This window comes from Chenopodium album, chromosome 10 (assembly GCF_948465745.1).
Source record: "Chenopodium album chromosome 10, dcCheAlbu1.1, whole genome shotgun sequence".
Lineage (NCBI taxonomy): Eukaryota > Viridiplantae > Streptophyta > Magnoliopsida > Caryophyllales > Amaranthaceae > Chenopodium > Chenopodium album.
The window spans coordinates 62,498,952-62,515,185 of NC_137843.1; the positions used below are offsets into that span (position 1 = coordinate 62,498,952).

Consider the following 16,234-nt stretch of genomic DNA (forward strand, 5'->3'; position numbering starts at 1 on the left):
TAATAATAACAATAAAGAGATATAAATCAGCTGAAAACAGTGCCTATTAGTTTGAGAATGAACAAAAAGACAAGTGAGCTGGATTCTAACCTGAATAATTTGTGTTTAGGATCAAGCTATATGCAGAATGCATTTATAAAGAATTTCAAGAATCTTCAGCTGGTCATCACAGGCAGTCTGAATGACTTACATTCTCAAACTCTGAATAAACTTCCAACAGTCCAACTACATTTGTTTGAGAGTATGAGGATTTCTTTGCTTTCCCCCTCTACTCTTAAGTGTGACAACTGAGGCAGAAAATTTACAGCAGACTTGCCATCAATTGATCAGGTTTGTATACATAAGCAAAGCATTGTCCGGATTCCTTTAATGAACAAATAAACAAGCTTACTTCAAGTCGTCTTTTTTTTTTCCTCTTGCAGATAATGTACATCTGGTCATCTCAGGCTGTTATCAGCAAGACTCAGAAGCCTGATACCATCTGTATCGTAGTTCCTGAGATACAGAAATCTTATGTTAAGTGACTGAAAATTACTGGGTGCATCTAGTCAAATAAACAGCTTGTTATTTTCCAAAAGATACATAAAAACAAAAACTTAAACACAGGACTGGAAGATCAACACTTGGTTTTTTCAGCTGTAACTTTGTGAAGGGACAGGAAACCAATGCAAAGAACGCTAACTTTATGTATCAAATTGATAAAAATGAATATAAATACAGTAAATAGTTGGTGCAATGACTTACAATTTGAGGGATGTGTTGAATTTTGGGACGGTCCTCTCCATCAGGTTCTTTGCATCTTTTAGCTAGGTTCGGGGAATATTCTATTGTAAGTCTCTGGAGGGAGGTGAGTGTCCGCATTGCTTCTGGTATTGATATGAGGGCATAACAGTCACTTATGACAAGGCTTTGAAGAGAAAACAAACTGCTTATCCATTCTGGGAGGGCTGTCAATTTGGTACAGTTGTAAATGGTGAGGGCTTTGAGGGAGGTCAAGTACTGCATCCCCTTTGGCAAACTAGTCCAATCAAATCTATATAAATACAGGGAGCGGAGGCTTTGAGGAAAAGATTTCCAAAGCATCATGTTGTCATCTTCTTCATACACTTCGGAGTCGTAGAAATAGTTACTTCTGCCTAATTTGATTTCCTCCAAAGCACTGAAATGCTGCAAACCTGTTCCTCCAGCCAGTCTTTTCAGTCTATTTATTTCGTTAATTGATAGACTTTGCAAAGAAGATGCGCTTCTCTGAAATGCCTCTCCAACTTCTGATTTATTCTCCCTCTCCTGATCTCCTCCTTCTGTTATCCATAGAAAAGTAAGACTATTTGTGGGCACTGATTTCAAAATACTCGCATTGTCGGTATGCAGGTACCAAAATTTGACACTGACAGAAGTACCATCATCTGCAGTTTTTAATATTTGGAAATTTTTACTACTTGTCAAGGTCAGCTTTTCAAGGTTTGGACAATGAGGAATTAACGTCAGGTTTGGGCAATCAGAGATATGTAATTCGGATAGAGAGGGAAATCTCCACCTGGAATTCAAGCCGTGATTATCATCAGCTGATGGCTCCTCCTTCCACCAACCCTTCAATTTATCCAAATTGTAAAAACTAAGTTTTTTAAGGGAAGGGAAGAATGTTGCTAATTCTGCATTTGTTGCTTCATTGTCATTTCTTATGCTTGTATTCTCCATGTACTCCAAGCTATCCAAATCTTTAAGTAGCAGTGATTTCAGATGAGGCAGTTTACTTAGCACTGGCATCTCCATCAAGATTCTACATCTTTCAAACTCAATATTGACAAGACGCGATAGGGAGACTGCCCAGTTACTCTCTGCTCTCCCCCACTTTCAAATTGTTGTACCATGATAATCGCACATGTAAAATCCCTTGAGATTTGAAGGTGGCTCCAGGACTTCCAACACAGCTTCACGTTTCACACATTCACGTTTCACACATTCACCCAGTTTAACAATAAAAATGATATAGACGCTGGTGAGATATTTCATGCTCTTCAGATACCCTCCCTCTACCCCGTTATTCATGCCTTCCACATTTCTATTAGTATAATATTCACCGATTGCAATCCTGATGGATCCCTTTAAGTTGATGAGAGGTTTTAGGGCTTTCAGCTCGTCAACATCACTTGAATTTCTGTTACCTACCACAAAGTATGTAAGCACTCTAAGACTACTTAGCTTTTCCAAGCCTGAAGGCATACCAATTAAGTTAAAATCAGAAAGTAAATCCAAATGCCGAAGGTTAACCAATTTGCTAAAATCTTTTGGCAACTCCCTTAAACTATAGCAATCGTGTAAATTCAATGTCTGCAGATTAAGCAGCCTTGTAATTGCATCAGGAAGTATCTCCAACCTATGACTATGAGACAGGTCAAGAAACCTTAAATGCAACAGCTTACCTATTGAATCGGGCAAGATTTCAATGCGCGAATTTGACAAATCAAGCGCCCTTAGACACAACCACTTGTCAGTAAGAGACCTAAGAGTATCCACTGGAGGTAATTTATAACTCACATTGATGTATGAACGAATCTTATTGCTACATGAAGAGATCATGTTTGGACATAATATATCACCAATATATCGTATATGACGTATTTTATCACCCATTTTATCCGTCTTAGAAGTCACTACACGGGCCTCCTCCTTCCCCACTTCTCGAGCAACATCATGCATCAAGTCATGGATCTTAATTGAATCTATATCACCACATTCATTTGTTTTGACATCTTGAAAGAAACATCTCCGTAACAAAATCACAAAATGTTCCTCCGCATCATCATCTATACTTTGACCTCCTTCTAATGGCACAATGTATCCTTGTGCCATCCAAAGTTCAATTAATACACCCTTCTCTATTTCATGATCCTTTGGAAACACTGCACAATAACTGAAACAACTCTTCAACGAGGATTCTAGATTGTGGTAGCTGAGCATTAATATAGACATAATCTTATTATTGCCTTCACCATTTGTGGCTAGTCCGCTCTGTTCAAACGACTCCCACTTTCGTATGTCTTGCTCAAACAAAAGACTTCCTACCACCTTTATAGCTAAAGGAACGTTATGACACTTTGCAACAATCTTCTTCCCAATCTCAACCAACTCACCATAATTTTCTTGCTGACATCCATTGCTAAATGCCGACATCTTAAACAACTTCCACGAATCCTCTTGAGATAACCCTTGTAATTTATAGGCATGCTCATCCCCTACTATAGCTGATGTAGTCTCTGAACGTGTAGTTATCACAATCCTACTCCCCCCTCCTCGACCCAACATCAAGAACTTCTTCAAAGCAAGCCAATTCTCACGGTCCTCATTCCATACATCATCAAGAACAAGGAAGAACTTTTTTCCTCGTAATTGATCTTGAAATCGGTTTTGCACCAATTCCATTGTAGAGCTACCATCAATCTTACGATCAGTATCAACCAATTCAATAATCTTACAAAGGATTGCTTTCACATCAAATATCTCCCCATCTTGATCAGAGACACAAACCCATAACCTCAAATCCGGAAACTCATTCTTTATCTTATCATCATTAAACACAAGTTGAGCAAGAGCGGTTTTTCCCAACCCTCCCATTCCCACAATAGTCAGGAAACAAAAATCTTCCTTCATACTAGGATTTAGCAACATATCTATAATCGTCTCCTTATCCTTATCCCTCCCAATAATATCATTCGCGTGTAAATACGAACAACTTTCCTCCCTTCTTCTACAAATAGGCTTATAGTCAACTTTAAACCCAACTTAGTGTGCCTATCAACTATATCATCTAACTGATTCTTAATCTCCTTAACCTTACAAGACATCTTGTAAGCTTGACCCATCTTCTTTTTCTTAGAAGAAAAGAAACGACGCACCTTTTCAGAGAACTTACCACCCTTATTGGCATTGCCATCGATCTGTTTCAGCTCAGCAAGAGTGAGGAACTCATCAAACAAGTCGTCGGCATCATAAACAACATCCTTGAGGTCCTCGATGTAGCCTCGCTCCGCCTTGGTGAGCTCTCGCTTGGATTCGGCATCAAGGAGCACATTCTTGATGGTGGTTACAGTTTTGTGAAGGTCTTCAAGATCAGATTTGTAACCCCACATATCGCATATCTCTTGAATGATCTCACTGCTAATCACTTCTATGAGTTTCGTAGCAAGTGAGACTCCGAGTTCAGCCATTGGGTTTTGGTAGAGTTTTCAGAGTGAATAAAGAACAGATGATAGTGGAGAAAGATAGTAAGAGTAATGGTGACTAAGGCTTAGTTACTCCCTCTATTTTACTTAGGGTTGTTCAACGGTTCAATACCAAAAATTGAAATATTAAGACTCGGAGATCGGACCGGTTTTGCTTGGACCGGACGTCCAGATCTGAACCTAAATTGAACAGTTTGGATATTTTTTAATAGAAAGGAGCATAGTGAGTTACATTATAGAGTTGTTATTCATAATTTTAAACAAAAAAAAAAAAAATTCAGTCTGTTTTTCAATATGTGTTTGCCCCATACTTCCGTAAAGATGAAATCACATCAGTTTTTTTAATTTGTATTTACAAAAATTGAATCATACAACACACATGTAGGAGCATAGGGAGTTACATTTGTTTTTTACCCAAGAATTGATGATTATGCCCCCCATTAAAATTGAACAGGTGATGACAAAACAATATGGAGCGGAGTATTGGGAAAAAATAAATACTAAATGAACGCACAATCTCCAAAGCACAGGATTTGAAGCCCTAGACATAGTCTTGGACTTTGGGGATTCCTAGTACAGCAGAAAGGATTGTAATAATTTTATAAATTACTTCATTATTGTTAAGGAATCTTTATTATATGAAGTCAGGATGAAATCCAATCTCTCTCATTGGAGAAGAGCATTCAGATATGTTGCAAAGTACCTTCGGTTAGCCTGGAGCTAATTCATGCATATTAGGCGGTCGATCAGGTAATGACTTCTGTGATCCAACAGGTAATTGCTCATTGACACGAAACCAGACCTATAAACAAGAATACAATAGTCAGGAAAGAAAAAAAAAATGAGAACACAAATGATAATAATGCTAACAATTAGAAAATACTTATATCTGCATTGATATGGATGACCTAAAACAATTAAACAAACCTAAGTTCATAATGACCAATCAAGCAAAGTGCTTGCCTGTGTGATGTCTGGTCTGGAGTCTGGGGAAGAGTTAAGCATGTCTCGGATTAAATCAGTAATGGAAACACTGTATTTTGGCAAATCTGGGATGCGATAATTTCCATTCAAAATCTGTAGCTTTGACTCGCCATCAAATGCAGATTTGAGATAGCAAATACAGTAGAGCAAACAGCCAAGTGCCTAAACAAAAGAAAGGAATTTAAATTCTGGTGCTTGTAGCATTCATAACTCTAAACGAATATAACTTCGTTTAAAAGCAAACATGTCAAAGATCAACTTACCCATATGTCCACCTTCTCACTAATGAAATCTCTTCGGAACAGAGCCCACATCTGTCCCAGGGGAAAAAAAAAAAAAAAATCATATATATTTCAGTCACAATTCATTGGATAAAGTAATGCAAGTTCTTTCAACCTCAGGTGCTCTATAGGGTGTCGTGTGTTTCCTAATGTCGTCTTCTTCAATTCCCATTTCTTCAGGTTTCTCAAAGCGTTTGTGACTGGTAGAAGTGCTTCCAAAGTCACACAATTTCCATGACCCATCTGAACCCAGCAAAAGATTTTCTGCTTTCAAGTCACTACATAAAAGATAGGATGAGCAAGCAATATCAGATGAAATTCAAAGTGAAAAAAGGCAACATTTTCATCAGCTTACTGCAGTTCTACTTTTCTAATTTGAAGTCTCTAAAAAAGAAATTATTCCCCACAAGCTACCCTGGAGGAGGAGAGGACTAAAAAGCAGTAAATTATACAAAATAAAAAATAGAAGTAAATAGCAAAAGTCACATGGCAGAGACTTTGGGGTTATTTAACATGAATCGTCATACAGAACCATCTGCGAAAAATGAATTCAACACTGAAATTTAAGACACACAGATAAAAATAAAACCTTAAACCTTCCATTAAAAAAATTGTGTTGAGAGCTTGTTCCTTACCGATGGGCAATTGGTGGAGAATGGCAATGCATAGCAAAGACTGCATTACAAACATCTCTATAAATTGTTAAGACTTGTTTTTCATCAAAGTAACAAGCTCCTCTACTCTCTAAAACATTTACCAGAGATTTCTCACAATATTCCATCAGAAGAAGTGCTTCTTTTGCCCTTCCCATATCCAAAATAGTATGAGAATCAAGCGAAACTATGTTAGGATGTCCTTTTAGAATTTTAGTACTTGTATCTCTTTCACTACTAAATCCAATGATTCCTGATCATTGCATATGATATGCTTTAAAGCATATTGCTTCGATGCATTCAATGCATCTTTAGCCAAGTAAACAGAAGAGAATCCTCCCTCAGCAATGACATTCTTGACATTAACCTTGGTGTCACCAATGTCAATATAACGGCCCTCAAGCCCCGAAGTTTCCTTCTGCACAAAGGGCTTAAACTTCCACATGATCGATGCTTGATGAATAAAGCACACTGCAGGCATTCAAAAGAGTTAAATGTGAGATTAGCCATACATTATACAACTTGATGATTCTTTCCAATGTTGAACTAAGGAGTTAAATTCACACCATAAAGTATAGCCTTAATACACTACACTAAAACTACATAAGTACCAACAAAATTTCCTTAAAAATTTTACCTAAATCATTACACTCAAAATAACAAAGTACATATGCAATTTTACCTCATCTTGATCTTTTACATGAATTCCTATCATTCTCCATAACTTTTGCTCTTAAGCAAGTCAAATTCATATCAAATAATTTTTTTTTTCCATCTTAATGTATCCAATATCTAATAAAGCACACCCCAACCCAATACTCACATTACCCACTTCCAAATTCCCAATACCCACCAAATCCAAGCCCTTTCTTCCTCTCCTATGACAAAACAACAAAATTTGCATTTCATATACAAATATTTAGCTACCCTAAAGTCCTAATTGAAGGTAATCACATATTATAGACTTCAAAATTAAGAAAGAACAATTCTGAAAGTAATTCTCTAGTTTCAAACAATTTCACCCAAAAAAAAAAAAATCGATCAAATTACGATAGTCCGTAAAAAATAATGAATTTCAAGAATGTTTAATAATCTCTATGATACACCAACAAAAAAAAATGGTGAAATTCTGTTAAAAATTAATTGATATTGAATTAAGAGAGTGAGGATGTGTTTTACCTGAAAATGTAAAGATAGAAAACAGAGATGGGAAATTGGAGAGAGAAATGACGGTGGTTTCCGACGAAGCGGCGAAGTGATCACCGGCAACGGCAGATCAGTCGGTGTAACAGAGCTCAGAAGATGACGGAGAGTATAACACTTGTATTCATTACTCTTGTTTCTAACTAAAATTCTCATTTATCGCAAAAAAATAAACTTTGTCCGGTGGGAAAAATTGTACGGAGTGAATATTCCACTAGGGATACTTTGAGAGTGGAATTCCTTATCCTAACGTAAATTATGTATAGGGTACATCTTGTAAAAGTTAACCCTATTGCTGAACATAATAATTTTTTCTGATCTTATTTAGCCAATATTTTTCAACTTGTTTTGCTAAAATAAACTTATTTAAATGTATAATTAAAATTGTACTGGGACTAATTAAAGTTGAAGAGAACGATGACTAACGCAATTATTTACATTATAGCACATATGGGGTAGTAGATTGTTAACAAATCTCGATAAAGGTAAAGGTAAATTTTACGAGTACAATGACTAAAAGGATCAACGACAAATTAAAGATATGATTCATTCAAAAATATCCAAATCGTATTCTATCAAACTAGCTAGGTTTATTTAATCCAACTACTTAATTTCATCTCTTAATCCTCAATATTAACAAATGTACACTTTTTGGCAAGTTAAGTTCTACATTTATGAAGGTTACAACTTTGATTCAAATAAAAGGTCATAACTTCTTCATATATTTGCCGAAAGAGTAGATGTGACGATCAGTTATTGAAAAGCTATGGAAATGAACTTTAATCTCCAATTTGAATCGGTTATACAAATAACTATTTGAAGTTGAACCTTGTACAAAAGCCCTTCAATCATAATTTAAAAGTTGTATTTTGATTCGCTTCTTGGTACCCTTCTATGTTTTGCATGTGTGATGAAGACCTCCCAAGTCAAACCTACAACATCAAATTAATACAAAGGAGCAATACCAAAGTGTAAAAAAGTCACATAGATAGTTGTGGAGTAAAAACTACAAAAGAGTAACAAATTTACAATCATCTCAAGTTTTAAAATTTAATCAAAATAAACTATAAAAGTGTAAAATGACAATGAAAAATGTATTAAAATGAAATATATATATATATATATATATATATATATATATATATATATATATATATATATACATATCAGTGGTTAATAATAGTGAAAATACCATTTATCATGGGGCTTCACAATTTTTTTTTCTTGAAAAATATGTGTGCTTATGTTTTTACTTCCCAAATGAGCATTCTTTCAACGATTAAGTTTTCCTAAAATGGACAGATAAGAAACTAAAAATAATAAAGCGAGTGAGGAGTATTATTGTTTGCGACTAAGTGAGCCATTGATTTTAAGGAACGACATGAATACCATAAAACTTGGTATAAATTTTCAGAAACTCAGAAACCAAGTAATAATATACACTCCATTCCTTTATTTTATCTTCCTATTTACTTATCACAATCTTCAATACACATCTTTGATAATTTTATTAAAAAATTGGATCACTAAATTCTTTAATTGCAAAAAAAAAAAAAAAAAATATCCAGAAGTTGATAGTTTAGAAATTCACCTTTAGAGGAATGAACAATATTACACATGACTTTTTTTTCTTATACTTGTATATATTTTGATTAGAATTTACGATCATAGTTGAACTGATATCCTGAATAGGAAGAGCAAAAAGAAACAAATAGAATACTCGATTATTCTAACAACATTGTCATGGGAAAATAAGTTCGAGTAGAGAAAACAAAGGGACTATATGATTTACTTCAAAATAGTATGATTAACCAATTATGGTTAGTTATAAGTTTATAACTACCGTGGGAAAATCCATACAAGATGGCCCATCACATATATACATTATTATTATAGTACATCTTGTGCACTTTACTAGGAAAGTATACAACCAAAGAACTTAAACGCGCATATATATCATTTCCCAAGTCCGACTAATCTAGGTAATACCCTTGGATCACAAGACAGGAGCATCTCAAGACACAAACCCGTGCATCTACCCCTAAGGTGTTAGCCTATAAACTCGACGCTACAAACATATACTTCCTCCGTCTCATAAAGTTTGTCAAATTTTCTAAAATGCAGCCCATATATATTACTTATGGGTTTCAGAAAATGTGACAAATTTCATGGGATAGGATGGAGATAATTTGAGACTTACTTTAAAGTTTTATGTCCTATCTGCACTTGATGGGGGGCTGAAGAGTTGTGGAAGTACATGCAGATGGCGGAGATGTCGTCCGCTGCAATGCCAGGCCTCTTAGATTTCCATGCATGAGCTGCGTATTTTACTAACCTCTTAGCAGATTTTTCTCTTGTCGGTGCTGAAGAAACTATCTGCACAGCTTCTTCGTTGGAGATAACATCCCACACCTGTATTAAATTTTAAAAAATGAAAAGTCCCATTAGGCATTTGTAATTGACAATCTTAAGTAGCATACATAATAAGATATTGTACTTGATCAAAAGATATGTAGGCGTCAAATATATCCCAATCCCAAATCACTTCAGAGTTCATGCATTGACATAGACTTCTTTGTCTGATGAAAGAACCAACTCCCAAATTGAACTTCAAGATAAGTATGTGATTTCAAGGAATGGTTCATTGTTTGTTCCGTTAAGTAAACCTTCATGAAAGCCCACAAATATACAGTGCGTTGCATAAAGCATAGTTCATTGGTTTTTAGCAGGAATAACAAAAGTACAAGTTTGTAAAATCATTAGTGCATCTATGCTCATACAAGCTAGGAAAGTCCAACTTCCCCTTCTAGACGAGCAAATTCCCATGTTCTGTAGGAACTTGGTTACTAGTGGAACTTGAACATCCAAGGAAGACGATAAACCAAACATTGTAGTTTCCTTTTATCATTGTAGTTTCCTTTGATGCCTTAAAGGTGTTTTCTTAATACATGAAGGTAGGAATGCAGAAGCCATTCTTAAAAGTGGCAACATTGAAATTAGTCCCACTTATAAGAAATCATTGGTCCAACAGCATACTATGAATCAAAGGGTGATTATGATCTTTCAATTTTATTTTATTTTGTCCTAGAAGTTGTAGAGCATTTCAATATTTTACCCTAGCATCTATGCTACTTTTCCAATTAATTTCCCCAAGAGAAACTATTGAAGTATAGATCAAGTAAAAGAGACAATATGTACAGATGAACTGGGAATGTTTGTATTTTCTAGTCATAATTAGATCAGGGCAAAACAGTGTAGAAAAAGTACGGCAGCACTGAATTCCATGAAAAGGGTTCTTCTACATTGGCATAGGAAAAATAACAAACCATCATTCCTCACCTAACACAAAGCATAGCTAATCCTAGGTTTCAGGATGATAATTGGAAAGCAAGCAACACAAAATTGAAGGGAATTAAAGAAGCTAACCCCATCTGTAGCCAGTATGGCAAATTGGTCTCTGCATGTAATGCGCCTCTGTGTAACTTCAGGTTCAGAAATAAGCCCAAAATCTTTCATGCAATGATCTCCTAAGGCTCGTGAAAGTGCCAATCCTGGAGCCCCATTATTTGGCTGCCAGAGCCTATAGACCCCTGGTTCATCATGAGAGCAAAATACTCGTCCTTTTGACAGCATTATTCTCTCCTCTTCTTCTGCAAATTGAATACATGGAATGCTGTTAAATTTCTAAGCCACAAAAATGTTTACAAATAATGTTACAAGACAGATAGAGAGCTCTCACGAGGTAAGTTGGGCTTCAAATCAATTGTTAATTGAACTGGTACCAAATTTCCATTTTCACCCAATGTAGCTAAAACAGCACGAGAGTCTCCAACATTAGCTACAGTAAGCAGTTCACCCTGAATTTTCCATACACAACATAATGTGTTAAAAATAACTGAATTGTCACAGTCAAGAAACTTGAAATCTTTCACAAAGACATGAAAAGAAAAAATACTTCTTATAGATATATAATTTCAGAAGAAAACATCATTTATTCATGTGTAGCGCAGTTAGTTGGATTATTTATAACACTATAAAACTGATAAAGACAAGTTGATCCTACAACTCACAAGAAGTCATTTCTTGCTAGAACTTAATTTTGGAGCATGATTTTCTTGGTCATTTTATCGTGCATTCCCCAGTTGCTTAGACTGCCTAGATGTGAACACTCTCCTAGAGAGGGCTTCCATTAACCAAAGAATTACTATATTTGACATTCATTATCAGTCTCAATATAGATTGGTTCATTTCAGATTCTCGGATCCTATTCAGAACAGGCTCAACTATAAACTGAATCTGGGATTTTTATTCCTCATCCATTGATCACAAACTCATACGAAGTACTATTCAGCTAAATATTTAAGAAGCTCAAGTTTGTGATAAAAAATAAATAAAAAATAAATAAAATAACACTCAAAACAATATGTTAGTATTATTAGAGAAGATCAAGTAATAACAAAGTAAAAACGCAGGCTCCAAACAAAGTGAAATAAGTGCAAGGTGATATAACAGATCTGCAGCAACAGTAGTTTTAAATTCTTAGAAGCAAGATGTATTAAGGAACACTATTCATTTAGCCCATTAAGCTACGAAATACATAACAAGCTTTTAAATTAAATAAAAAAAAATTTTAAAAAATCATCAATACCTGTCTCACAATTGCCAAAGCAGTAGTCCCACTATCAAATGAGTCAACTCTTGGATGGCGTTTTAGTTCTTGATCAATGACAGAGCAAGTCCTTGAATATGTTTGTTTCCATATGTGAAACTCTTGGGCATCTTTAGTCAGCTGATTCAAATCCACATCAAGCTCAAGCTCAAGTGGATGGACGGCAAGTATTTCCTGCCAACTGCGTAGCAGTAAAGATGGCAGTAATTTGCTGACATACTTAGAAACAAAATGACCCAGAGGACCATGCCCATCAAAGATTCCACAGAACGTCATATCTTGTTGGCAACCAAACTCCTGCATTTATTTATACAGATATTAATCAATTTTTGAAATATAGAAGAAATCTGCATAATATAGAGCATACTTTTTATTTATTTTTTTAAACCAATATAGAGCATACTTACTAAAGAAAATATAAATCAATTATCATGTACTTCAGCTAATATAGTCTTATAGAGTACGTGAAATACAATCCAACTACACAAGCATTTACTGTAGAGAACATAGAATCACCATCTATCATGTAGCCTAAAAGTGACTTCTGTATGTGATTTAATCTTGTTTGGGCTACACCCAATTTAGCTTGGCCTGGTTGAGTGAGGTACGAAAAAAAAAAAAAAAAAAAAAAAAAAGGTATTTACCAGCCATATCTACATCCAGCAGGCCGAAAGCATGAGATCACGTTATACTATTTCTCCCCCTCCAAAAAAAAAGTTACGAATTCATAACAATTAACTTGTAAACGTACCTTCCACACTGTCAAGCAATCCTGATTAATTCCTTTCTCCCCTTTCTTGGAAAAAACTGATGCTGCTCCATTAGACCTCGAAGTTGTTACACCAGGACATCTTAAGATTAGATGATTCCTCCTTGCTTCATCTTCCAATGACTCGGCAGCTCTCCTTCCCTTATCATTCTTAGTGTTCCTGCCCTTGGATGAAACACTCTTTGCCAGTCCCTCAAATAGGGAGGAAAATTGTACCATAGTTCTGCAGGTTAATTATTAGCAAATCAATTGACAATCTTTTATAGTTTAGCTTGAATGCCTGAAATTGTTGATATGCATGACTACTTAAGATTGACGCCCAAGGGCTGACAAAGCATATTGGCCTTGGATGAAAGAAGTCTAACTTCTGATCAAAAAATTTCTAAAACCAAATCTATAGCTCCACACTTTGCAATCTCATGACTGTCAAGAACAGAAACATCAACAACCCAACATGCATCAAAGGGTGGCAAGATATGGGGAGGTAATTAAATCTAAGAAAAAGTGCAAATAAGAAAGTTGTTTCAGAGACTTGCAAAGGCAGACTTTATAAACACATAACTGCCATAGAAAATTAAAAAAGAAATCCCTTGACTTCTTACAAGACAGAACTCTATACTGCTTGTGAACAATAAAGTCAATAGTGTTACCTGTGCTCAGAAATATGTTGTTTTGAGCTTGTGAGTCCTCAGAAATTGCAGATTACAATAAAGAAACTCAATAGGGTTTCAAAATCTAAACTCTTACAAGGAGCAGTTTATCCTCTAATTTCAATTATCCACCCTAAAAAATATACGCGTTTTAGTCCCCTAAACGCAATTTTCAATGATAAACAGTTTCAATATTTCAACCCTTAAGACAGCCAAGGAGATATTTATATTCTTGCGTTAACACTTCACAGAGACACTGTAGCATTAAGACTTGAACAAGAATGGGTGCTATCTTTAGCAAGCAAAATTGGAAGTTTATAAGCTAGCTCAACTAATCTCATACATTATTTTATACAAAGTCGGCTTATGGAAAGTGAATTTTGCTGACATTATATGTAAGTTTAATATAATCAGGTAAGTGGTGCAAACAAACAGAATAGGATTAAAAAAATTGCTCGGTTGAGATTAATTACTCAGTGGTCCTAATCCCTTAATTTAGTATTGAAGATAAGTTTATCTTGATATTAAACTATTTTCAAGAATTATGGTGCCTGTGTGCTGTGATGCAAGCTAATGTAATATAATAGAGCAGTACGACGTAGACAGCATATAACAAAATAAGAATGCTAAATATCATAAGCGAATCTTCCTTTTCTTAAAACAAATCCAACAGCAAGTGATTCAATATTCTGAATCAAAATATGAAAAACATGGCTGCAAGAAAGCCAGGTGTCTAAGACATGTCAATTTGGAAAAGTGGGGCAACTTGGACCGAGATAGATACGCAAGCTGCTTATGTGGAAAAACAAGTGGACGGAAAATTAGCGCAAATACAGGGTGTCAAAAGATGTTACCTCAAGTAGTTAAACTGGTAAAATTAGTTTATCCTTCCAACATATTAAAAAATGTTACCAATATAACTATGAGCTCATGACAGTTCACTTTTGAATTCAATTATTCATTTTTAATAGAGAAAAAAAAAAAAGATAGCGTAAAACATTTACCAGCTGACTGAAAACAATGCAATTTGCTAGTTGCCATAGCTGGTAATGTGGTAACACTTTACACGGGTTACCAATAATCTCGGCAAGTACAGCTTCCGTCAATAAATCTATGGTATCTGTTGACATCGCGCACAATAATTTCCCTTTCCAACAGCCTACTGAAATACTTGAAGGCTTCATGGCAATCCCTGCAAATTCTAAGATTCTTCAGAATCCTCAAAGGTTTCCCAGGAGGTGCTGCCCCACTTAACACCCCATATGCCAACGCCAGCTTCTCACTGTGATATGAAAGCCCTTCTCTTTTCTCCCCTTCCTCAACATCATGTAACATCTCGCTCCAATTTGGCACATAACCGAGTTTTTCAATCTCTTTCATGAGTTCTGCAAGCTTTGCATAAACCTCTTTTATCCGTTCATGCTCGCTGTCTCCTGCTAAAAACATGTGCACTTTTCCTCGCACTTCCATCCAACTTCTCCCACCTTCCTTCTTCACATTCACATTATTCATCATCTTCCTAACATTTGCAGCCTCATTCCACCTCCCTGATGCAGAGAATGTATTTGCAGCTATCACATACGCAGAGTCATCATTAGGGTCAAGTTCCAATAGCCGCTTACTCATCCTCCAAGCAACATCAGCATCACCATGTGCCGCACTTGCTGACAGTAAAACCCGCCACACACCAGCATCCGGCTTAACTGGCATGGTCATAGCAATCCGCTCAGCATCATCCAATCTCCCAACTCTACCCAATGCACCCACTAAACAAGTATAGTGCTCTAATGAAGGCTTTAAACCATACTTTACTTTCATCTGATTAATCCAATACTCCGTCTCATCAGCCAAACCCGCATTATATAACGATGTTAACACAGCCAAGAAACTGAAGTCATCAGGTGCAAGTCCTCGCGATTCAAATAAACCAAAAAGTTCAAGAACTGAAGATTGATCACCCTGTTGAGCATAAGAGGCCATCATGGCATTCCATCCCACAATATTCATATCAGGCAAGAACTCATCAAACACCCTCCTAGCTTCCATTACCATACCACACTTCCCATATGCAGTAACCAATCCAGTACTAACATAAATAGCTTTAATAAGCCCTGTAACAATTCCATGACCATGAATAACTCTACATTGCTCCAAAGTAGCAAGCTCAGCACCAGCACCTAGCGCCCCAGAAACACTATAAACCGTAGAACTCACATTCCGAGACACCATCTCAGCAAAAAGACCCAAAGCCTCAACAGGACGAGAATTCTGAGAAAACCCAACAACCATAGACGAATAACAAACCCCATCTCTCTCAGGCATTTCATCGAACACCTTATACGCATAATCAGGAAGACGCAATTTCGAGTAAAAATGAACAAGGGCAGACGCGCAAAAGGGCTGAGATGACAGAGAAAGCTTAAGGGAGAGAGAATGAACCTGGGTTCCAAAGGGTAACAGAGAAAGAGTAGCACAAGTCTTGATAATGGAGGCTAAAGTTCGCTGATTGGGGCGAGTTGGGTGGCGGAGCATGGCGATGAAATGGCGCAGAGAAAGCGGAGAATTGGGGTTGCCGGAGATGAGGGAAGTCCATGAGACGACGTTGGGAGATGGGATTTGCCGGAAAACTGCAAAAGCTTGAGAAAAATGGTGGGATTTTGAGTAGAAAGTGATCAACCTGTTGAGGAAAGAGAGGGAATGTTGTATGTTTGATGTTTTGATAATGTGGGCGTGGAATGTTCGTGGATCTTTGGAATTTGATGATAATAGTGCGTCAAAGTAATCCATGTTGAAGAATTTTGG

General features: G+C 36.1%; 2 protein-coding genes and 2 pseudogenes across 4 annotated transcripts; all 4 read right to left on the reverse strand.

Moving 5' to 3' along the window:
- Positions 1–539: 539 nt before the first annotated feature.
- Positions 540–4,406, reverse strand: LOC145565682 (putative disease resistance protein RGA1). The gene is made up of 2 exons (XM_081625604.1): positions 1,863–4,406; positions 540–1,760 (listed from the first exon to the last, which is right to left on the reverse strand). Exons 1-2 carry the CDS (start codon positions 3,667–3,669, stop codon positions 691–693), a joined length of 2,877 nt encoding a protein of 958 aa, XP_081481730.1. The 5' UTR covers positions 3,670–4,406; the 3' UTR covers positions 540–690.
- A 133-nt stretch (positions 4,407–4,539) lies between these two features.
- LOC145562870 (uncharacterized) lies at positions 4,540–7,469 on the reverse strand (annotated as a pseudogene). The gene is made up of 6 exons (XR_014094464.1): positions 7,321–7,469; positions 6,124–6,612; positions 5,604–5,766; positions 5,471–5,521; positions 5,187–5,369; positions 4,540–5,025 (listed from the first exon to the last, which is right to left on the reverse strand). The product of XR_014094464.1 is annotated as an uncharacterized LOC145562870 (transcript).
- A 397-nt stretch (positions 7,470–7,866) lies between these two features.
- Positions 7,867–13,993, reverse strand: LOC145562869 (putative protein phosphatase 2C 34). Of its 2 annotated transcripts, XR_014094463.1 has the most exons (8): positions 13,433–13,993; positions 12,765–13,005; positions 11,993–12,310; positions 11,084–11,201; positions 10,771–10,994; positions 9,545–9,756; positions 8,537–8,633; positions 7,867–8,276 (listed from the first exon to the last, which is right to left on the reverse strand). XR_014094463.1 is itself a non-coding variant. In XM_081623289.1 (7 exons), the coding sequence occupies exons 2-7, from the start codon at positions 12,999–13,001 to the stop codon at positions 8,237–8,239; spliced, it is 1,149 nt and encodes a 382-aa protein (XP_081479415.1). In that variant the 5' UTR covers positions 13,002–13,005; positions 13,433–13,993; the 3' UTR covers positions 7,867–8,236. The 2 variants fall into 2 exon arrangements, 1 of the variants encoding a protein (XP_081479415.1); XM_081623289.1 differs by lacking the exon at positions 8,537–8,633.
- A 352-nt stretch (positions 13,994–14,345) lies between these two features.
- On the reverse strand, positions 14,346–16,234 carry LOC145564553 (putative pentatricopeptide repeat-containing protein At5g52630 pseudogene; annotated as a pseudogene).

What these genes read in the sequence shown, in the direction of transcription:
- LOC145565682 (XM_081625604.1), bottom strand. Translation starts at nt 3,669, where the DNA reads ATGTTGCTAAATCCTAGTATGAAGGAAGATTTTTGTTTCCTGACTATT. An exon ending in GTGCGATTATCATGGTACAA is followed by an intron (nt 1,761 to 1,862) that starts CAATTTGAAAGT and finishes TGGAGATGCCAG; the next exon opens with TGCTAAGTAAACTGCCTCAT.
- LOC145562869 (XM_081623289.1), bottom strand. Translation starts at nt 13,001, where the DNA reads ATGGTACAATTTTCCTCCCTATTTGAGGGACTGGCAAAGAGTGTTTCA. An exon ending in ATTGCTTGACAGTGTGGAAG is followed by an intron (nt 12,311 to 12,764) that starts GTACGTTTACAA and finishes AAATAAATGCAG; the next exon opens with GAGTTTGGTTGCCAACAAGA. An exon ending in CCATACTGGCTACAGATGGG is followed by an intron (nt 9,757 to 10,770) that starts GTTAGCTTCTTT and finishes AATTTAATACAG; the next exon opens with GTGTGGGATGTTATCTCCAA.